General features: G+C 34.5%; 3 protein-coding genes across 3 annotated transcripts; 1 reads left to right on the top strand and 2 right to left on the bottom strand.

Moving 5' to 3' along the window:
- Positions 1-1,831: 1,831 nt before the first annotated feature.
- On the bottom strand, positions 1,832-7,864 carry LOC137825305 (uncharacterized). Its single transcript, XM_068630980.1, has 16 exons — positions 7,614-7,864; positions 7,457-7,519; positions 7,215-7,369; positions 6,624-6,734; positions 6,391-6,456; positions 5,918-6,001; positions 5,741-5,827; positions 4,868-4,959; positions 4,710-4,770; positions 4,395-4,454; positions 3,936-4,104; positions 3,605-3,723; positions 3,451-3,522; positions 3,258-3,343; positions 2,928-3,024; positions 1,832-2,601 (listed from the first exon to the last, which is right to left on the bottom strand). Exons 1-16 carry the CDS (start codon positions 7,756-7,758, stop codon positions 2,470-2,472), a joined length of 1,599 nt encoding a protein of 532 aa, XP_068487081.1. The 5' UTR covers positions 7,759-7,864; the 3' UTR covers positions 1,832-2,469.
- Positions 7,865-16,413: 8,549 nt separating this feature from the next.
- On the top strand, positions 16,414-18,154 carry LOC137825554 (protein NOI4-like). The gene is made up of 3 exons (XM_068631246.1): positions 16,414-16,552; positions 16,691-16,876; positions 17,840-18,154. Exons 1-3 carry the CDS (start codon positions 16,547-16,549, stop codon positions 17,882-17,884), a joined length of 237 nt encoding a protein of 78 aa, XP_068487347.1. The 5' UTR covers positions 16,414-16,546; the 3' UTR covers positions 17,885-18,154.
- Positions 18,155-18,977: 823 nt separating this feature from the next.
- Positions 18,978-23,382, bottom strand: LOC137824259 (cellulose synthase-like protein E1). The gene is made up of 8 exons (XM_068629817.1): positions 22,812-23,382; positions 22,366-22,690; positions 22,145-22,282; positions 21,923-22,057; positions 21,350-21,562; positions 20,893-21,114; positions 20,439-20,786; positions 18,978-19,677 (listed from the first exon to the last, which is right to left on the bottom strand). Exons 1-8 carry the CDS (start codon positions 23,123-23,125, stop codon positions 19,126-19,128), a joined length of 2,247 nt encoding a protein of 748 aa, XP_068485918.1. The 5' UTR covers positions 23,126-23,382; the 3' UTR covers positions 18,978-19,125.
- Between the last annotated feature and the right edge of the window lie 170 nt (positions 23,383-23,552).

The following is a 23,552-nucleotide window of genomic DNA, read 5'->3' on the forward strand; positions in this document are numbered from 1 at the left end:
CGACTGAAACTGTCGCCCTTTGTGTCGTTAGTTGAATGCACGGAGCCAATGAACTACACTGCTGAATAAGATCCTAGGTAGCATTTTGCTTGAAAATCAAATGACTTTAATTTTCATCACTAACAACATTCTACACATTTTTATTGTTAATCAATATTAAGACTTATATTCTTATAAAATCGATTTATTAAATAAGGATTTTTCTATCAGCTTATTAAGAGTTTGAGACAATTTTTTTCCACATATGAGAAGTAATATCGTTAGGGTTAATTAGTATTGTTCCCTTGGAAAGTTAGTGTCATGTCACGGTTTTATCTTTGAAAGACGTCTCGGTAACTCATGAGCGACGTGAGATTATATTAACAATATCGAAACAAGTAGTATGAAATGTGTTTATATCTGATATATGTGTTAATTCTCTAACAACAATTAGTGCAAAGATTTTCAGATGATCAAAATGATTAGTGGTTCACTATTACTATTATAAGAAAATTGCAGATATCAAAACATTTATTTTCTTGAATCATGGTAGCAGTATTAAGAAGAGAATACACTTGTGAGAGAGAGAGAAACCAACCAAAACCCCATCATGTGGACCTGTCTTCCTGTTTTGGTGTTTGAAATTAATGTGAGGGACCATGGAGCGTGTCTCTGTGATGTATGCTCTGAAGGGTTTGGTTGTTGTTCTCACTTGTGACTTCTGAGCAGAGCAGAGAGGATAATAGTTTCCATGACACGTTGCAGACATGCACAACAATTGCTAATGCTCATCTCTGTCATAGCCTCTGCATGGCATAGCACAGTTCAGAGAAACCAAATGTACTCACGCAGTCACAGCTTTCTCCTTATCTTCATTTTCCATTAAACAACTCATCACAACCATTCATATCATTTCTCCAAACAAGGTGTTAACATGTTATTCACCCTACAAAACTTTTTTTTCTTCTAAAAAATTACCATTTTATTAATATATTTAGAAACTGTACATGATTGTTATTGTTAAGTTGCATAATGATATTGAAAACTTTATAAAAAATATATATAAATATCAGTTTGGGATCTTGAAATCTGCATTACTGTAAAAGCTAAAAAAGGGGAAGACAAAAACGAAAGTAAGGACTCTGCCAAACGATACCCCGTGGGTGAGAAAAGCACGTTCTGCCCAAGTAAAGTGTTGGGTTACCAAGGAATCAAGAAAAACAAGAATAAGGGGAAAGAAAACACTTCACTGATAAAAGAATATCTATATAAAAAGCTATTTTTAAAAAAGATCACAAAACCTCGTTCAAAACAAGAAACAACGTTACAATTATAACAAATACGAACTTCACTGCTTAACTCCTTTCAACACTACTAGACGGTCTTTACTACACATTTCATCTCCTTTTTCACATAAGATAGACGGTCTAATAATAAACTCTTTTACAACATATCATCATTCTGACAACAATTACAAATTTAGATCAGCTGAATTTAAGGTTGTAGTTCATTCATTTAATCGTGTTATAAACCAACTGCAGCTATAAAAGTGCCTATGTATCATTTGCCACCAGTAACATAAATAACTCTTTACTGTATATGGTAGCGTCACAGTAAAAATAGTTAAGGGTATTAAAAACTAAACCAACATCATAAAATTGGTCAAAACCAATTTCTATTGGATGTTTTGATCTATTTTTTCCCTTAAATATGCGGTTTAATTCAGATTTAAAATCAAGGGTCAATCTTATATATAAAATTTAAAGTTTTATAGTTAATTATCAAAGCATAACCATTGCAGTGTAACTTAGCTATGAATATGAAAAAGTAGAAATTATAAACAGGACAATAATAATAAAAAATGTCTCTTTATGATATACTTCCTCGTTATAAAATGCATAACAATTTGAAAATAATATAAACCACTGAAACCAAATTAAACTGTAGTTCAAAAAATTGATTTGGTTTGATTCAGATTTTATATTAAATTAAAACCGAATCAAACTAAATTATATTTGATGTTTGATTCAAATGACTTTTTAATATGAAACTGAACCAAATCAAGCTACAAACACTCCTTAAAAACAACATTCCAAGTTAACAGCTACTGAGGAATCTCCTGAAACTGCAGCAGGATGTGTGATTATGCTGGATAAATCTTTGAAGCTTGGACATTCCATTCAGAAATCGTATCTGTACTTGTTTTAAGGATCATCAGTTCATCATTCTTCTAGAGTTCTTGGTGAAATAGAACTTGCTGACAATCTCATTTAAATCTTTTCTGTGGAGAGAAATCAGAATGTCTGTTCTGGAAGTGCAGTATCCCTCTCCCACTTCAGGTTAAATGCTCGATTTCAAAGCATGAAGAATTGGAGAGAGATATACCAGAACAGCCTCAACTCATAAGCAGCAGCTTCTTCATTTTTCATCTAATGACAACTCTTTGGGGATAGAATAGAACCATAAAGGATTCCTTCCCAGAAATTTATTCTATGAATCACGTACTAAACGAGCTGCAAAGGAACCATCTAGTGAATGTTTAACTGGGTTGGAGAAAAAGAAACCACTGCTTGTCACAAAATCAGGAGGAACATATCTGTCAACAGGATCAATGTGGAAATCCTGAAATTCAATTAGTAGCAAATTAGCACTTGAAAGATTATGTATATTTTGTTCGTGTTTAATCCATTCTGCTATGTGTCAAAAACTCAAAATAGAATTAGACAATCAAATGCTATGCAACAATATCCCTGAAACATAAATAGCATCTAGTTTCTCCAAAGAAGCCCGTCACCAAGCTTAAAAGGAGGATTTGCCATTTAAAACATCTGACATATAACAATTCAACTAAAGGTAATTTAAAGTAGTGCAATTCAGATAGGGCAAGAGTATCTTAAACAAAAAAATAGCATATTTGAATATGATTAGTGAATAGTGATCATTCTTACCGGATGTCTTACAAGAAATGCAGCCACCCTGTCATCGTTCTCTTCAGGATCTATGGAGCATGTACTGTAAACTAATACTCCCCCAGGTTTTACCAATCTAAATGTGCAGAAAAAAATGCAATGTGTCATTAGTTTCATCTACTACTACAGAAATTATTTCAAGATTAGAATACTCAAGTTTCCATATCAGCATACAACAACAAGCCTTGATAGATTACACGATTAGCAACCAGCATGTGAAGCTTTTTGTCACTTCATTCAATGAATTCACTGGACAAAAAATAATGTACACAAACACAGAGGGATCATCAAAGAGAATCTCTGGCTTACTTGGATGCTGCATCTAGGAGCTCATCCTGCAATTTCGTCAGTTCTTCCATATCCTCTAGCTTCCTGTTCCAGCGCAAGTCCGCTCTCTTCAAAATCCAAGGAATAAAAACAGATTAATAAACAAGAAAAGGGGAATATACTGAATAATTTGTGATAACAATGACAATGAGGAAACATAATCTAATACAATCACCTTGGATAGAACACCAAGTCCAGAACATGGAGCGTCCAACAAAACTTTGTCACTCTTGAGTTGTCCATTATCCTGGGAAATCCAAAAGAAAACTAATAAGAAATAATTAAATAACAATTTCTGAGTTAACACTCATAGGGACAACATAACATACAGTCAATGTACGAAGATCAGCATGAATGGCGGTAATGACACCATCCACTTGGTGCAACTTTGCTGTCTCTTTAAGAATTCTCAACCTACCACTATTTACATCAACTGCAAATACCTTACCTGAAAACACAAGGTTTCCTTTTATTCTGCTGAATGGAAAACTAAAAAAGCAGGGAACTAGTATATCAACATTGTAGAGACAAACAAAGTCTCGTAGCCAAAATGAATGAAGATCCTCGGACGAAAAACAAAGTCGAGAAATGATGTATTAGAGTGTCTGAAGAAATTGGAATACAATATGATTTAATAAAGTATCTTAGACGAATTAGTACCTTGTCCACTTAAAAGAGATGCCATGTAGAGGGTCTTTCCACCAGGAGCAGCACAACCATCAACGATAGTTTCACCAGGTTGAGGATCCACAACAGAAACTACTAGACCTGCACTTTCATCCTGAACTGAACATAAACCCTTCTTGAGGAGACCAGCATGAATGACAATCTGAAATATGAGCCTACAAATAGTCAACTTAAACGAGAAAATCATGCTTACTTCATAACAGATAATAACAGCAAAAAAGAACATAACTTCAATGCCTCCCATGTGAAAAATATAAAAGAAATGAAAGTAAAAGATAACCCACAACAAACAAGTAGTCAGCTAAAGCACAATTACACACTATTGAACCTATTAGCTATTATTACATAAGGTAGAAAATATGTATATAATTCAATCCCAAACGGCTTTTCTCCTCTAGTCAGTGTTCATTATACTTGTTAGAAAATTCATACCTGCAACCCAGTTTTGATACGAACAAATTCATCTAAATGCAATGAAAGCTTGTGTGGGACCTGATATTTAATGAGAAACTTAAATCTGTCAGGAAGACATAGAAGATACAGAGGGTAAAAGTTAATATACGATTGTGTTGTGCAAATTAACATGAGCTTCTGCTCAGACTTGTAGATAAAGAAAGGAATTCATTCAAAAACAAATTGCAGGATTTTATAAATTTACAATAACATTAAAAAATAAAAATAAAATAAAAAGCAGACAGTGTGATAAGCAGAAGAAAATGCAACATTCAATCATGGAAGTGGTAGCACCTTCAATGCATTAAGCTGTGCCACAAGGTCATCTCTTGAAAAACCACTTGCACGGTCTGCTCTGAAATTATCATAGATATATAGCTTGAGTTTTTTATTGTTTGTCTTACATGCTACCCTGGGTAGAGCACAGAAAAATAGAAGAAATATTCACTAGCCTTAAGCTGAAACTGGGCTCACTGTTATTCCATATCATCAATTTAATGGCTTCTTCCTGGCCGAGATACTTTGTCCATCTCCTTACCATCCACTGCAAAAGAAGAAATAAGAAAAAATTTCAATTAAATTTTACTTATCTTATTTTGGTGATAGCAAGTTTAGTAAATTGCATAATTCCTTCTCTTAACCTTTACATTGTTAGTTTGATTAAAAAAATACTAAATTATTCATTATATAGTGGTTCTCTGCCTGCCCTTGTAGGATCTCAAACATGCCATTGGCACCTTGGGTAGTAGTATAGGAGTAATTTATCCCTACTATAGCTTTGATTCATAGAAAAAGGAAACTAAAATTGTTATGAGCCAAAAAAAGGTAAAAGGAATTGTTCATTGTTAAATGAATTCAATCAATAAATTTTTCTCCTCATTTCCATTTTGGGTTTGTAACATTAATCAAAGTGAGAAACATTAGATTTTATTATTGCACTGGATCTGAATTCTGAAGTACAAAATCCACCTCCAAAATAAATAAAAAAATTCAGGCTTTCAACGTTATCCTGTTAATTATGTTTTGATAACAACCACAAAATATTAAGAAAACACCAATAGCATAGCATTTTAGGTATGCTAGAGCTTGGTAGCAAATGAGTACAAATTAAGTATTGATCATATAGTTCTAATTCTTCTTCGTTGAATTTTTTGTTTACAGCCATTTTGAATATCTTAAGCTTATATCATGCTCATACTTTAATGTTATTGCTGAGCACAAAATAAAAGTTTTTATGCTTATCGGCCTCTGATGCAGTGATTCCTAATTCTGAATTGGAATAATGAATAGTGGTATAGAAAAAGTGAAAGCAGTAAGTCACTCACAACTGGATGTGAGTGCAGAGTTGCCAAAGCACGTGCTTGAGCACGGTCATCACCCTCCACTTTGGGCAAAGGAAGAGTACCGTTCTCCTGCAAACCAAACATCAATGGATTTGATAAAATTATTCATGATTTCTCTCACTCTTACAGTTAAGACATTCAATCTAAAAAAAGTAAAACCTTAAGCACAACTAGCTTTCGGAGGATTCCATTGACCATGTTGCCAGCCCCAGGTCTGAGAGCAACTTTAGCAAGCTCCACGTTCTGCATTTCATACAGCAGATTCATACTACAATGAAGAGAAGGTTGGACTATGGTGTATATATTATATTGAACCAAAGCCTCAAAACTAACCAATCAATATTACAGTAACATGACATCAGAATTTATTTTAAAAGATTAATTCTTAAGAAAAATAAATATAGGTTGAATTTCGAAACAAATAATCACACGTAAGCATAGAAAATCATCTCTATCAGTAGATAACATTTAAAAAAATTGAATTCAACAAATGAAAATCCTTAACAATTATAAATTTAATTCATATCCATGATTGAAATTATATTCTTTGTGATATTTTCTCATGCCTCAGGCAACACAAATCCAACCTATTCATCTACTAAACAACAAATACATATGGGCCAAAAAAATACCTCATCTACTACAGCATAAGGTGGCATGTCCAATTTGACAACCTCATAGAAGCCAATTCGTAGAATCTGGGCCAATTAAAGTACTAAGATCATTAATAATGCCCAAAGAACATAAGGACTCAGGCTGATGAATGTTTATTTCAAAAGATTGACCCAGAAATCTTTAATGGGCAGTGTTGAACGAAATTAAAAAAAAAATGTAATTTTTCACTTTTCTTCACCCTCAAATTCACCTGTAACAGAAGAGGTTCCATGCTAGATATATCTTTTTCAAGACATAGTGAATTGATCAGATGATCAAGATATCTTCTCCAGCGAATTGTGCCCCCAACAATGTCTGTGACCTATAATTTGTAGTACGAATCGAGAAAATAATCAATAATTTGTTGATGGAAGTGGCATGAACGGGAGTTTAGTTTAAAAGTCAGAATACTTCAAAGTTTCAGCCTAATTAGGAGTGATAATACTCTGGATTTTACAAAGTCTGATCAAATAGGAGAAAGTAGGGGAAGTAATCAAAGTCTCAGTAGAACTGTAAATCAAGCACTGTACTCATACAGTGTGCTTAATCCCAGATGAAGATAAGCGAGCATTCAATCATTTCCATATACTACTTCCATAAAGCACAACAATAACTCATTTGCATATTGAATTATCGAAATGAAACTAGAGAAGTTGTTGCCATTGACCAAAGCATCCAATCTTGAACTTATTAGATATTAAAGAGAACATTTAAATATAAGAAAGAAAGAACATTTTGCACTGTAAGTTGTGAAGCAGAGCAGAGAAAGGCTTTCAAAGTGATAACTATTTAAATTACTAACCAATCTAAGATCGTGATGATTCAATTCCCGAGTGCGAAAACCAAGCGTTCTTTGAACATATCCCATCTCGTTTTCACCGGAACCTTTCCCTTTCTCGTTGAGAAGGTCAGCAAAAGCGCCACCGAACTCAATTCGCATCAATCTCACGGCAGAAACTACAACATTGAAAAAACCAAACAACAAATAAAAAACTCTACTTTCTTACAAAGCACACACGACAATGAGGGAAAAAGTGGATGTACCAGCTCTATGAGGAGAAACCTCTAAATTCAGCTTCTGGGTTTTGAGCAAACGTTTGCCACTGCCTGAAAGTTTCATTTTTTTATTGTAACAGTGAAAGAAGCATTAGGAGCATTGTAGCAGGAAATGAAAAAGCATGGTTTGTTTGTTTGTTGTGACCTTCGGCAGTGGTGGGAATGGATATGTTGGTGCCGCGGATTCTACGGGGAAGCTTCAACGGCTTGGAAGAAGAAGAAGAAGACGATGATGCAGCTTTGCGGGGTTTTGCGGGTACAGGTAAAGCCATGTACAGCACCTGCGCCATGCTTAGATTCTTTCGACCTTCGATTCCTAACGTCGTACCCGTTTCTTTTGCTTTGCTCTTTGGATAATAAAGGTTTTTTTATTTCAAGAATAAACCATCAAAATTCCAAAAAATAGAATATAAGCCATTAAATTTAGAGGTGGCAAGCGGACGGGCGACCCGCGGTAAAAAAAAGTGGGACGGACAGATCTTTTCAACCGTTGACCCGCATTAGCCCGTCCGACATAATTTGCGGACTAATAGCGGGACGAGGTGGGCTGACCTGTTAGTCCACAAAAGAAAAAAAAATAATTGACTTGACTCGTTAGAATATAACTTTCTCTGTTCATCAATTCTTAAAATTTATTTTACATTGGTTCATTACATTACAACACTAAGGATTCTAAATAAATCCAGTGTGATTAAACTATTTTTTACAAAATTTGAAGGTTTCTTTTAAGTGATCATTCATTTATATTGTGACAATGATTTAACAAGACAAACAGTTAATTTTATATTTTATGAGCGCATGAAATACGGGAATCAATCTCGTTGTTAAAAAAAAACTTCCATTTTTTCTATTAAGTAACTGGTATGGACATATACATAAATTTTATATCTTTAATCCTTTGTTGCTTTTGTTCTAAGCTTGGTTTCATGAACATTGGTTTCCAACCTCTCACTAGGATTAGACAATAAACTTATAAAAAAAAATATAATAAATCATTAATTTTGCAATCTCTTTTTTCTTTTAGTTGTTTCTTCAACACTGATGGAAACCAAGTAGAGGATGCTCTAGGCCATGAAGACCAAGCCCAACAAGGGGCCCAAGCCCATCAAGGGGTCCAAGCCCAACAAGGGGCCCAAGCCCAACGAATTACTAGGAGCATGGCAAGAGCTTTGGGACAAGAGTATAATAAAATGACTCTTCTTATTTCTTTTATAGAATAGGGGTGTGAATGTAATAAAAAGGTGTAAGTAGTAAGGGAGTCTAGTGGGGAGTGTAGATAGGAGCCTAGGGGGTGCCAAACCGAATTTCATTGCATTTGTGTGCCATTTAGCTTGCATTTTCAGCACCTCTAGGCTATAAATAAAGGTGCTTAGCTTGTACAATTCAGATTGGAATTTTATAGTAGAGAGACTATACTCAATTTGGGAGAGAATTTGTGAGTTTTGAGTCTTCCTCTTCTTTGCCTTATCTTGTGAGCTATGGTGAGCTTCAAGTGGTGGCACTCCATCACTTATCTTGGTTCAAGGTTCCAAGTGGCGTGAATGGCTTCTTCCAATTCTCAAAATCCAGCAAGCATCTTATTCTATAAGTGTTCTTCTTCCCTTTTCTTCAATTTTCCATTCGGTAGTTTTGATTCCTAGAGTTTACTTCTTTTTCTACCGTTTATTTTGTGTTTCCAGCATTGTGTTCTTAATTCTGTTTTGGTTCAGTAGCTATCATTTAAATTCTGTCCAGTTTTAATTCTTGTTCTTCTTTCCTTTTGTTTTGATTCAATTTGACAATACATGGACTTCAATATGAGTCTTGGTTGGTGCTTAGTTTTGGTGAGTTCTTGAATTTAGAACATTGATCCAATTCTAAAGTAGAGTGCCTTTTAAATCCAGCTCAAGTTGTTCCTAAGAATGTCAAGAATCATGTGTTCTTGTAGTTACATTCACATCATGTGGTATCTAGAGTCTAGGCTTGTTTTTGCTTAATTCTTGAGTTGTATTGCACTTTACTTTCAAGAGCTCTTTAATTCAAGTTGTTTACCATTCTGTTTTAGGATTTATTTTGAGTTTTCTTGCTGTTTTCTTTTGTTACACCATGTGTTTGTGAAAAGGACTCTAGCACTCATTGTTCATATGAGTATGGCTGCTCTTTTGGAATGGCATTCTCCTTCCTAGAGCTGACCTTAAGCTTCCTTTCACTTGTGGTTATACCTTGTTATATGTCTTTTAATTTTGTAATCATGTCAAGTTTTGTCTTAGTCATGTTATTCCATAATTGTCATTACTTCTTGTAGTACTTTTATTGCTTTGATTGTTTCTTGCTTTGGTATTACTTTCTGTTTTTTAGTTTATTGCTTGATCCTTTGTGCATTTTCATTTTTAGATTTGAGTTCATGCTTGTATCTTCATTCTATACAAGTTCTTTTACACAAATTCCATTATGTCTTTGCTAGTTCATCTTACTGTTTTTCTTTCCTGAATAGGATACTCTGTTTTCTTACAAACGTGCTACTGTTTTCAATTTACTGCAATTAATTGGCTCACTGAAAATTTGTGAAAATTTGGATTTACATACTTCAAAGTGTTACAAAAGCATAGAAAAAAGAATCACTCAAAAATTCCAAGTACACAAAAAATGATAAATAAAATACGAAAAGTGTACAATACTGCCGAAAAGAATACGGTAATTGGGCAGCAATTTTGAAAAAATTATTTCTCTCAATTGGCTTACTGTTTTTACCTCATTCCAGTGCCATTTTTGAGTTAAGACATTGAAGTTTCTGTGGTTAATTTTTCACAGTCCAGTTCGCTTTCAATCGGTACAGTTAAATCTGTAAACATAGCACAGTTTGCTTTAAAAAAAAAAAACAATACATTTCCAGTAGCTGTTTTCTGTTTTCTTTAATCTACTCTAGCACTTTTCTTTAGGACTCTTTTTGTGTGCCTTCTTTATTCATTGAGTTCCTTATTTTTCTTGATTGTCTTTCATTCATATTCTTTCTAGTTTGTCATACATTACTCTCTGTTTTTGGTTTAGCTTTTATTGTTTACATCTTTTTCTTGCTTGTCTTTTTGTTCTTCTTAAAAGTTGTGTGGAGACTTGTTCTTAAGTAAGTTGGTTTGCTGTAACATATTTCACTTGAAGCTACTCCATTTCACAAGCAAGGCTTGGTTGAGGACAGAATTTTTTCTTGGAGTGGTTTGAGTGCTTTCTTGGGCATTTTTCCAGCAACCTATATCTCACTGTTTTTAATTGTTTAACAAGTTTCTTTCACTGTTTTGTTTTCTGTTTTTGTGTATTTTCTGCTCATGGCTCATTTCTCTAGTGGAGAGTCCTCCAAACCGTGCTCACCACAAAAGGCAGCCCTTTATGAGGACTTAAAGAATGCCAAGCAATCCAATGCTCACTATCTTGAGGTGATAAGGAAGATGGAAGCACGGCTCCAAAGTTTGGAGTTAAACCGAGAGGAAATGCATCAAAACCGTGAGAAAAGAACTCCTCCTCCTAGTCGGCATTCTTCAAGGCACTCCCATGGTTATTATGAAGACAATCCAAGGCCAAGACATCATCACCATGAAGAGAGGCGCCAACATGTGGCTGGCCCTTGTTCTCCAAATGTAAAACTTCCTAGTTTTAGTGGTGATAGTGATCCCAATGTATACTTAGGATGGGAGGCTAAGGTGGACCAAATTTTTGATGTAAATGGGGTTAGGGATGAGCATAGGGTTAAGTTAGCTTCTTTAGAATTTTTGGACTATGCCATGCAATGGTGGCATCAATACCTCATGGACATTGACCTACCCAAGAGGCCGCCCGTGGTCTCTTGGAACGATTTGAAAGCATGTTTACGCGCTAGATTCGTACCCCCACACTTTAGGAAAGACCTTATGTTGAAACTCCAACGGTTTCATCAAGGCGCGCTAAGTGTGGATGATTACTTTAAACAACTAGACACGCTTTTAATTCGAGTTAATATGGATGAGAGTGAGGAGGCTAAGATAGCTAGGTTTGTGAGTGGACTTCGAAGGGATATTCAAGACGTGGTAGAGTTACAAGAATATTCTTCTTTGGAAAATGTGGTGCACCTTGCTAGCAAAATTGAAAATCAACTTGCAAGGAAAAATGCTTTCAAAAATTCTTCTAAAGATAACTACTACCACTCTTCTTGGAAAAATAAAAACTCTTTTTCAAACATCCCTTCTAAGGACTCTACTTTCAAACCTAGAGAGTCTAAGCCTTCCACTTCCAATGCTAGGCCTAAATCACCACAAAAATCGTCTAGTAAGAAGTGTTTTAAATGTTTAAGCTATGGACATATTGCTTCTAATTGCCCTACTAAACGAACTATGTATATGCATGATGGGGTAGATAGTAGTGAGCATGGGTCCGAATCTTCTAGACATTCCTCACCTTCTAGATCCCCAAGTGAGAGTGAAAGTGAAAGCCCACATGAGGGTGACCTATTAGTAATAAGGCGCATGCTTGGACAAGTGTTAAAACCTTTTGATGAAACTCAAAGAGCAAATATTTTTCATTCAAGGTGTCTTATTAATGATAGAGTTTGCTCTTTGATTGTGGATGGGGGGAGTTGTGCAAATGTGGCAAGCACAAGAGTGGTAGACAAACTTGGATTGCCTACCATCTCTCATGCCAAGCCCTACAAGTTACAATGGTTGAGTGAGGTGGGTGAGATAGTGGTGAACAAACAAGTCCTCATTACATTTTCCATTGGCAAATATAAAGATGAGGTCTTGTGTGATGTTGTTCCAATGGAAGCTACTCATATCCTTTTAGGTAGGCCATGGCAATTTGATAGAAAAATTTTTCATGATGGTTTTACCAACAAAATTTCTTTTAACTTCCATGGACACAAAGTCATTCTCAAGTCTCTCTCTCCAAAGGAGGTACATGAGGACCAAGTCAAAATGAGAGAAAAGAGAGAGAAAGAAAAAGAAATTAAAAATTCCAAGAGAAGCCTTCTCATATCTTCCCAACAAGTTCAAAAGGTAATAGTTACTCACAAGCCTATTTTTTTAGCTATTCCTAGACCTATTGAATATGAGTCGGCTAAGGATAGTCCCACATGTTTGGACCATTTGGTAAAGGAATATGAAGATGTGTTTCAAGATCCTCCTAAAGGCTTACCACCTCTAAGAGGGATTGAACACCAAATAGACTTCATGCCCGGGGTTTCTTTACCAAATCGCCCTGCATATAGGACCAATCCCCAAGAGACCAAAGAAATTCAAAGACAAGTTGAGGATTTATTAGCTAAGGGGTGGGTACAAGATAGCATGAGCCCATGTGCTATGCCTGTCATACTTGTCCCTAAAAAGGATGGGACATGGAGGATGTGTACGGATTGTCGCGCTATAAATAACATCACCATCAAATATAGGCATCCCATTCCTAGGTTAGATGACTTGTTGGATGAATTACATGGGTCTAAAATATTTTCCAAAATTGATCTTAAGAGTGGTTACAATCAAATTCGAATTAAACATGGTGATGAATGGAAAACCGCTTTTAAGACCAAATTTGGTTTATATGAGTGGTTGGTCATGCCTTTTGGCTTGACTAATGCTCCTAGTACCTTCATGCGACTCATGCATCATGTTTTAAGAGCATTCATTGGCAAGTTTGTTGTGGTTTACTTTGATGATATTCTTATATATAGCTTGTCCTTAGAAGATCATGAGTCACATGTTAGACAAGTTCTAGAAACCCTTAGGAAGGAGAAGTTGTATGCTAACCATGCTAAATGTTTCTTTGCATTAGATCATATAGACTTCCTAGGGTTTGTGGTTAGTCATAAAGGGGTGCATGTAGATCAAACAAAAGTTGCAGCAATTCAACATTGGCCTACACCCACCAATGTCAACGAAGTACGAAGCTTTCATGGCCTTGCTAGTTTTTATAGGCGGTTTGTGAAAGACTTTAGTACAATTGCCGCACCTTTAAATGCCATAGTAAAGAAGGATGTGGTTTTTAAGTGGGGACAAGAGCAAGAAAACGCTTTTCAAACTTTGAAGGATAAATTAACTAAAGCCCCCATTCTAGCCCTTCCTAACTTTGCTAAGACATTTGAAATAGAGTGTGATGCCTCTAATATAGGCATTGGGGCCGTCCTCCTTCAAGAAGGACACCCCATCGCTTATTTTAGTGAGAAACTCAAAGGGAGTCATCTCAATTACTCCACTTATGATAAAGAACTTTATGCTCTTGTTAGAGCTTTGCAAAATTGGCAACATTATCTTTTTCCAAAGGAATTTGTGATTCATAGTGATCATGAGTCCCTTAAATATTTGAAAAGCCAAAGCAAGCTTAATAAGAGACATGCTAAGTGGGTGGAGTTTATTGAGCAATTTCCTTATGTGATCAAACATAAACAAGGTAAAATTAATGTAGTGGCCGATGCTCTTTCACGAAGATATACCTTGTTAAATGTTTTAAATGTTCAATATTTAGGTTTTGATCACATAAAGGAACTTTATCATGATGACTTAGATTTCTCTCTAATCTATCAAGAGTGTTCCAAGGGAGGTCATAAAGACTTTTTCTTACATAATGGTTTTCTTTTCAAAGGAAAAAGACTTTGTGTTCCCCAAGGATCTATTAGACAATCTCTTGTTAGAGAGGCTCATGAGGGTGGGCTTATGGGACATTTTGGGGTAGCTAAGACCTTAGAAACATTGCATGAACATTTCTTTTGGCCTCACATGCGCAAATCCGTACATACCTTATGTGATAGATGTATAGCATGTAGGAAGGCTAAATCTAAGGTCCAACCCCATGGTTTATATACCCCTCTTCCTATCCCTACAATGCCTTGGGTTGATATTTCTATGGATTTTATCTTAGGACTACCCAAGACATCGAAGGGTAAGGATTCCATCTTTGTGGTAGTGGACCGTTTTTCTAAAATGGCTCATTTTATTCCATGCCACAAAGTGGATGATGCATGCCATATTGCAAATCTTTTCTTCAAGGAAGTTGTTCGTTTGCATGGACTTCCTAGAAGTATAGTATCTGATAGGGATTCTAAGTTCTTAAGTCACTTTTGGCGGACCTTATGGGGGAAACTTGGCACCAAACTTCTGTTTTCTACTACCTGCCACCCCCAAACTGATGGTCAAACCGAAGTGGTTAATAGAACTTTGGGTCAATTATTAAGATGCTTTATTTCCGGGAATCCAAGGGCTTGGGAGGATTTACTACCTCATGTTGAATTTGCCTATAATAGAGTAGTGAATTCCACCACTAACCATTCTCCTTTTGAGGTTGTTTATGGGTTTAATCCCCTCACACCTCTAGATCTTCTTCCCATTCCTGTCCTTGATGAGGTTCTATGCAAAGACGGTTTTGAAAAGGCATCTTTTGTTAAAGATTTGCATAACCGCATCAAGTTACAAATTGAGAAGAAAGTTGGTAAGTATGCTGACACTGCCAACCAAAGGAGAAAGGCATTAATCTTTGAGCTCGGTGATTGGGTTTGGCTTCATTTGAGAAAGGATAGATTTCCTTCTCTAAGGAAGTCCAAACTTATGCCTCGTGGTGATGGCCCTTTCCAAGTCATCAAGAGGATTAATGATAATGCCTATGAGTTAGATATGCCCTCTACTTATCTTGGTAGTAATTCTTTCAATGTTACTGATCTCACTCCTTTTGCTGCAGGTTTCCCAAATTCGTGGACGAATTCTCTCCAACCCGGGGAGCATGATGGAAACCAAGTAGAGGATGCTCTAGGCCATGAAGACCAAGCCCAACAAGGGGCCCAAGCCCATCAAGGGGTCCAAGCCCAACAAGGGGCCCAAGCCCAACGAATTACTAGGAGCATGGCAAGAGCTTTGGGACAAGAGTATAATAAAATGGCTCTTCTTATTTCTTTTATAGAATAGGGGTGTGAATGTAATAAAAAGGTGTAAGTAGTAAGGGAGTCTAGTGGGGAGTGTAGATAGGAGCCTAGGGGGGCCAAACCGAATTTCATTGCATTTGTGTGCCATTTAGCTTGCATTTTCAGCACCTCTAGGCTATAAATAAAGGTGCTTAGCTTGTACAATTCAGATTGGAATTTTATAGTAGAGAGACTATACTCAATTTGGGAGAGAATTTGTGAGTTTTGAGTCTTCCTCTTCTTTGCCTTATCTTGTGAGCTATGGTGAGCTTCAAGTGGTGGCACTCCATCACTTATCTTGGTTCAAGGTTCCAAGTGGCGTGAATGGCTTCTTCCAATTCTCAAAATCCAGCAAGCATCTTATTCTATAAGTGTTCTTCTTCCCTTTTCTTCAATTTTCCATTCGGTAGTTTTGATTCCTAGAGTTTACTTCTTTTTCTACCGTTTATTTTGTGTTTCCAGCATTGTGTTCTTAATTCTGTTTTGGTTCAGTAGCTATCATTTAAATTCTGTCCAGTTTTAATTCTTGTTCTTCTTTCCTTTTGTTTTGATTCAATTTGACAATACATGGACTTCAATATGAGTCTTGGTTGGTGCTTAGTTTTGGTGAGTTCTTGAATTTAGAACATTGATCCAATTCTAAAGTAGAGTGCCTTTTAAATCCAGCTCAAGTTGTTCCTAAGAATGTCAAGAATCATGTGTTCTTGTAGTTACATTCACATCAAACACTTAATTGTTTTTTCTTCTATGTTAAAAAAATTAAAAAAAAGCAGACCGGTCCACAAGCCCACGGGCCAACCCGCACGCAAGGCGGGTCATGAAAACCAGCCCGCATTTTGCGAGTCTATGCGTGGCGGGTCGACCCGCTTTGCCATCCCTAATTAAATTGAAACGGTCCTTTAAAATATAAAAAACTGTTATTATTTTATTAACTTTAATATAATTTATCCTTAATACATCATTTGTTAAACTATGTTTGTTAAACTAGGTTGTTATTGGTTTCTTCCTTTCTCATTCGAAGTTGTTACTTTTTCCACCACGCATAAACCGCACATTGGCTTCCGTTTAACGCGTTACATCTATAAACCAAATAACGCTCCCTCTCATTCGAAGACACCATCTTTCATTCTAGATTTTCTCCTCTTTTTCCTCGTTCCTTTCTTTTCTCCGGAAAATCGATCATCATCGTATTCATGTCGGTATGTGTTATTTTCCTTTCAATGTCCATCAATTGCATTTCATCATCTGTTCCTTCTGATTATAATTGTCTGAATTTTAGGATGAACACAATTTGAATGAGAATTTCTCTATAATTGTCTGAGTTTTTGTTTGTGCAGGACGAAGGTCGACCATTACCAAAGTTTGGTGAATGGGACGTTAACGATCCTTCTTCTGCTGAAAGCTACACAGTCATTTTCAACAAAGCAAGAGATGATAAAAAGACAGGTGGCAAACCAGATTCACCTTCTAAGAGAAATCATCGTACCAGACATCAGTTAGATCCTGCTAGAACACAACAACAAGTAAGATTTTCTTCTTCTATGTTTAAACAAACCTATTCCAAAACTGAGAAAAATTACTTTTTCCACACAAAAAAACTGAAAAACAACACAAAAGTTGAAATCACTATTAATATTCACCCGACATAAATGTGGGGACATGTATTTTTTTAATTAGTTTAAAAATCTTGATCATTATAAAAAGTTAAAACAAATATTTTTATAATATGTTTAGGAAATTTCTTCCTGCACCCTTACATTTATTAGAATACCGAAATTACCTTTCACAATTTTAGGTGATTCTGGAATAAGGATTCTATAAGCAAAAGCAAAGAGTGTTTCCATAATAAGAAATCCGGATAACAATAAATCATTCCAAAATATCCTTTTCTAGAACATAATTTTTTATTTATTTCTGGATTGATAAATCTGTAATTAATAAAATATGTTATGAAAATAGAAACAGAAAAATATTTTTAAAAGGAGTAAAACAATCTCTTTTTTTTTTAAATAATGGGTTGCAGGAAGACATTTGTTAGGATGGAGGAAGAAACAACCATATGTTTAATCTAATTATTTGGTTATTTCTCAAAATAATCAAGTTTATTATGGAAGATTCATTTTTTTCTCAAAGAACCTATTTGCTTCATAGAAGCATTTCATATTTTTTCCTTGAAACAAGATTTGCACACCCTACATGTTTGGATATATATTTCGAGATTATTAAGAACAAGAGAGATCTAAGTTAAGTGTGTCCAAGACCCATTACAACGATGGATCATTTATAAGCTTTATGTTGTAGCAAAATACAACACTTTTATTAATCTTTTTGAGAATTGATATAACTTTTTGGCATTTGAATTTGCAATAATCTTTGTTAGTGGTGAATGAGGGATGATTTGAAACCAAAAACAAAAACTTGTTTGATATTAATAGGTCTTTTGTATTTATACTTGTGTTCTGATGAATAAGTGAATGGATTTTCAGAAAAAATGGTTTTGTTGCATGCATAGTCCTCAAGCAGAGTCATAGCCATGATTGGTCTGGTGTAAAAGATTGAATAGAAACCTATGGAGCTAGATGCTGTAAGAGTGGTGGTGTCATGCACGAACTATGTTGTTGTTGTAGTTGATTATACATGCTGTAAAAGTGAATCTGCAACAAGGAAGAGCAGAAAAAAATATTTGTTTCTATGGAGATATATATTTAGTTTCCTGCTAAGGGGGCAATGGATGCTATTGTAGATATTTGCTTTGTTAGATAAGTTATTTATAATATACACGTAGAAAATATATTAAATAATTTATCATCTTGTGAAAACAACTATACTTATTGGGAAAGTTTTTTTTACTTAAATGTGAGTTTTTTACCTGTCAACTATATAAATTGTTTTTACATGCATTTAAGTTTTATTTCACACATAACCCTAAGAAACATATTACACCATGACATAATTAACATTTCATAAACTTTGGTTAAGAATATGTGATTGTATAGAGGGAAGATTTTTTCATTGGGGATCTTTGGCTTTGACACCTAACTTGTCTCGGTACTAGGTCTCTTCTAGAAGAAGGGAGAACTTAAAATGTACATTTTATCTTGTTCTTGATCGTGTATTTATAGGATTAAAGAGGGTTTTTGTGTGGGTGAACACAATTTACCGAATTAATCTTATGATTAAGAGAGATTTTGTACACATGAGTTATGTTTAATTGGTTATCTTAAATGATGGTTAATTTTGGATCTTCAAGATGTGTTCGACTTCTGAACGGTTTAGTAGTGTCAATTTCTAGTCGACCATGCACAATACATAATCTCAATAAATCAACTCCTTAAAATTTAATCACCAAAATAGATTTTTTGCACTCACAAAAATTTAAAGAAACAAAGCTAGCAATAAATCAAATAACTAAAAGGATTACGTAATTATACACCAATAATTATATTTTTTAAATAATAATTCAGGTTTGAGTCCTCAAGTCTTATTTTCAGTCCTTCAATATTGTTTCATATCTATATCTGGATGATATAAATATATATTAGGAAATTTTTTCTCTAGTGTAATTAACCTCTAGCATAACTCAGGATGAATGTTTATATTAATAACAAAAGTAATAAGGTCATGTATTAAGAATATTTCTTTCCATTTCAAATTAATAGTATGACAATAAGTACATCTTTTTCAATGGAAAGACAAACATATGTAGATAAAATAATGCAAGCAAAATGTCTTGACCAATTAGAGGATAAAACAAAAGACTGCTTTAATATACTCAATTGAATAGTTTGAAGAACACACATGCAGTGAGAGCCAATGTAGTAGATTTGATAGAAACAGAAGTTGGCATTCTACCCTTATCCTTCCTCACAAAAATGGCTTGGTATAAGGGAATATTGATGACAACTAAAACTCCACACAAAAGAACTTGCAATGCCATTTTCTCAACACCAAAGGAACCTTTGCCAAGGACCAATTCCTTTAAAGTTAGAAGCAAGCAAAACAAATTGAGTAATGCAAGTGTTGCTAGAACAGTGAAATAAGGAGAAGATGTTCCAAATTCCATGACCTCTTTCTTGTAACGTTGAGCAACATCATCTTCTGTGACCTTTGATGTCAGTGAAAATGATAAATTTGGACGTCCAAAGAATCCTAAGATGCCGTCTATTAAGGAAAAAAGAAAGGAACTTGTTTTCTCGTACAACCACATTCTTGTACCATTCCACCAACCTTGGATTGATCCTCCCATTCTCAAACCCTCAATCAAACTATAAGCAATTTCCCCAATAATTACACATGCGAAAGGTATAAACCACACGCTAGAAATCTGTTGAACCAATAGATCAAGCACAAAATGTTAACAACATTAAAGAATCATAAAAAATCATAACATGTTTATGATTTAGAGATTTAGTTCACTCATAATTTTTTACCTTTCTAATTCTTATTCATACAATTAGTAAATTAAAAATATAAGTTCGAAGTATCAAACTATTTTTGAAGAAATAGACTACTCAACTTAAGATTTATTTAATGTATTTAATTAGATTTAAGGATGCACACAATTGCTAATATGGGACGAAATTCCATGCCAAAGTAGGAATTCAAATTTTAAATTAACATAAGAGAAAAATTGATGAAAATAATTATTTGAGAAAAAATTAATAAATTAAAATAAAAACTAGCCTATTAAAATCCAATTAAACGAAAAAGGCCTCTAAAACCCCACTAATTATATATCAACTTGACTGGAGAGATTTGGTTTATCATTGAGTATAAAATCAAACAATAAAAGAAGACAACTTTCTATGATTCAACTTTTACCTAATTATAAATTTTAAGTAATTTACAATATGAATTTGTTGATCAGGAGTTTGAGAGAGAGAAAAATGTTGCAAAAGTTCTGATTGTTTTGTGAGAAAAATGATAGTTTGACAATCCTGTACAACTCTTAATGTGATGAGTTTAGTAATAAATATGTGTAATAAAGAATACATTTGTAATTAAATGATATGAAAAATATTTAAATAATAATATTGAGAGTTGTAATGGTTGTATACAAAATCGGAGTTGCGAAAGTGATATTACCTTTGGAAAGAAGGAAACGCCCTTAAGAAGATAAAGTGAAGGAATGATGGAGTAATATAGTACTGACAAGGAAGTGACTGCAAAGAAGTTGTAGTGCCAATATCCCAATAATAAGCCTAAGTTGATCTTTTTATCACCATAGCATTTAGGTCTAAACTCAGAAAGCAAAAGTTGCAATTGACCTTCACCCCATCTCTTCATTTGAACTAGTGTGCGAAGTAAGTTAGTTGGAGCAATACCAGAAAAAGCATTTATTGATGGATTGTAGTATACTGATTTCCATCCCTGTGACTTTATCTGCAACCCTGTTATCACATCCTCCACAAGACATCCATATATTGAACCAATCTACAATAAAATAAATCATTATTGTACTTTAATACATGCTCAAGTATTATTATTGACTATGATTATAAATGTGTATGTGAAAGTGTAAAAAAGATTAGTAAATCACCTTTTTCCCCCATAAGGTATTTTTCTCATAACTGCAATTTGCTAAAGCCTTTGATTCTTCTTCGAGTTCAAGCAAGTTTACTTCAGTCACCTCATTCTCATTATTCCAATCATTTTTGTATTCACTACTAAACTTCTGCTTACAGAGAGCATCTCTTCTAATATAGCAACAAGTTCCAATAAACATAGAGCCACCAAAACCATCAAAACCATGGAGTTCTACCTTCAAAGTGATTCATAAATGTGAAAATATTTTTAGAAGAATGTATCAGTATTCATCATAATAGCAATTTTATTTATGCCTAATGTAAGAAAATTACTACAAATATATTTTCACCAAAATTATTTATATTTAAGAAAGACACATTATCCTAGAGATAAAAAATCAAATAGAAATGAGGACAGGTAGATGAAAAAAGTAACAACTTTTGATTACATTAGTAATTTAACTAACTCACCTCCATAATTTCTGATAGAGAATTCCCGTAAAGATCATTCTTTCCAATATTATTAAAACATTGTGGAAATTGCACATAAGCAATTTCTTGGCCTTTATCTTCATCCATGAAAAAACATAGAGCATCTCTCATTGATTGTGAATGGGTGGAGTACATGTCACAATCTAGAATTAGAATGATTTTCCCATTGCTAATCGCTGAAGACACTCTTAGCTACATTAAGGTAAAGAAATATAATATAATGTCATATTCAATGCGTTGAATTGAATAATATTTTGTTAAATGTTACTACACACTATTACTTTATTGAGATGTGATTCTCCATCCAGATTTTGTTTTAGGATAATGATATATTCACAATTCATATATTTTATACAACCACAAATATTACAACCATCAATACTATTATTTAAATATTTTTTTTATATCATTTAATTACAAATTTGTTCTTTATTATATATATTTATATCTAAATACTTCCCATAAAATTTTTTATATACAATTCTTATTATGGTTGTTAAAGTATATTTTTCTTTGTTTTAAGAAGTGAAGGGTTGTAATTATGTACAGTACCAATGAATTTATAGCTCCGGCTTTGAAGTTGGTGTGATAATGAGGTCTCTTTTCACGAGCCATATACACTAAGGTTGGCAAAGTACACCCATCTACGTCCTTTGACCCTTCTGACTCTTTTTTATGCATCACTATCTGTTAACACAATCAAACATGCATCAAACTTTCTGCACATCTCAAACACATACTTTTACAAAACAAAAGGTTTAGAAATATATCTACTTGAAGTATTGTATCATGATCACGTGGAGAGGAATATGAGTCCCATTTGGAAAAACCATTATGCTTTGATCGTGCTTCACTGGGTACACCCAACTTTGTTGCTTCTTCTACTCTCCTTTTCATTTCTTCGTATAATTTCTACACATAAAATGAAACTGAGTCTTCAAAATACTTGGTGAACAAGTGAGATGAAAGTAAGAAGATGAGTAATAGGTGCATACATGGATGGTTGCCAAGTGTTTGACATAGTTATGGTCCTGTGATTTTGTTGAAGCAACAGTGTTAAAATATGCAGCAGGTGACCTTGGTTCCACCTTAAATCTCTTGCAGAATGGAATCCAATGCTTGGCAAAGGAAGAAGCTTGTAAAAGAGCATAAAAGGTTACATCTGAGCCTCCATCATCTGAGAGATACACGCTCAACTTCTCAGCTGGATAGTCATAAGCCATCACAGATAACACTGTATTGATCACCATCATCGGTGGCTCCACCACTGCATCTGCCGTGAACACAAAGATGTCCACTTCCGGGAACCTACTCTCATATCTGCCAAATTGAAACACACACATAATCACAAATTAGTACACTACAAAAAAATCAGATTTATAGACAGATTTTTATCCACAGAGTCCATAGAAACATCTACGTAAAGGTGACAAAGATGAACCTTGGAGAGAGTCTGTTGGGGAAGGTTGTTCTGTAGACCATGTTCCATCGAAGGGCATGATAAAAAACCCAATAGATGCCACCCCACACTTCTGCAACAAACAAACCAAGCCAAGCCCATTGGCCAGCTTCTCCTTTTGCAGGTATGTGAGTGAGTCTGAATGCCCAGACAAAGCATATGGCAACAAACAAAGAGACAGCATAGAGCCTCCGAATGTGCCTTGCTTTGTCTTTCCTTGTTTCAAACAAAGAGTTCTCTTCACCACTCCCCATTCTGCCTTCTAACTCACTCCTCTCTCTTCTTGCTCTCTGCATCCTCAGTTCACTTTCTTATATAGCTACAAAAAATGATTATGATATTCCACGAGTTTCAATATAATATTCTGTTAACTTGAATGTTTTTTGAAAATATAAAATTGGCTCTGATCGTTCGTTAGCAAGGCATGAGTAGATAGGGAAGTGATAATTTTGGAATGGTAGGTAACGATCCATGAACATCACACGCCATTTTGGAAGGGTAACTGGTCCATGAGCTACTCATGTCATTTTGGAATCATAGATAACCCAGAAATTTTATACTATTATTTTAATATTTTTTCATATCATTTAATTATAAATTTATCCTTTATTATATATATTTATTTCTAAATTCATATATAACTCTTAATTTTCAAACCATCATTTTCCATCCACAAATTACCACTAGTATATGCTACACTGACTTTACCACCAAGACTTCAAA

The sequence above is a fragment of the Phaseolus vulgaris genome, chromosome 8 (genome assembly GCF_000499845.2).
Source record: "Phaseolus vulgaris cultivar G19833 chromosome 8, P. vulgaris v2.0, whole genome shotgun sequence".
Lineage (NCBI taxonomy): Eukaryota > Viridiplantae > Streptophyta > Magnoliopsida > Fabales > Fabaceae > Phaseolus > Phaseolus vulgaris.

Bases quoted from the DNA above. Each gene is read 5' to 3' on its own strand.
- LOC137825305 (XM_068630980.1), bottom strand. From the start codon at position 7,758: ATGGCGCAGGTGCTGTACATGGCTTTACCTGTACCCGCAAAACCCCGC. The intron at 6,735-7,214 runs GTTAGTAATTTA...TACAAATTATAG, and splicing joins ATCATCACGATCTTAGATTG to GTCACAGACATTGTTGGGGG. The intron at 4,960-5,740 runs GTGAGTGACTTA...CTTCTTTTGCAG, and splicing joins CTCTGCACTCACATCCAGTT to TGGATGGTAAGGAGATGGAC.
- LOC137825554 (XM_068631246.1), top strand. The intron at 16,877-17,839 runs GTAAGATTTTCT...ATGGATTTTCAG, and splicing joins CTGCTAGAACACAACAACAA to AAAAAATGGTTTTGTTGCAT.
- LOC137824259 (XM_068629817.1), bottom strand. From the start codon at position 23,125: ATGCAGAGAGCAAGAAGAGAGAGGAGTGAGTTAGAAGGCAGAATGGGG. The intron at 20,787-20,892 runs GTGATTTACTAA...ATTTTATTGTAG, and splicing joins ATACCTTATGGGGGAAAAAG to ATTGGTTCAATATATGGATG. The intron at 19,678-20,438 runs GTAATATCACTT...TTGGTTCAACAG, and splicing joins GCGTTTCCTTCTTTCCAAAG to ATTTCTAGCGTGTGGTTTAT.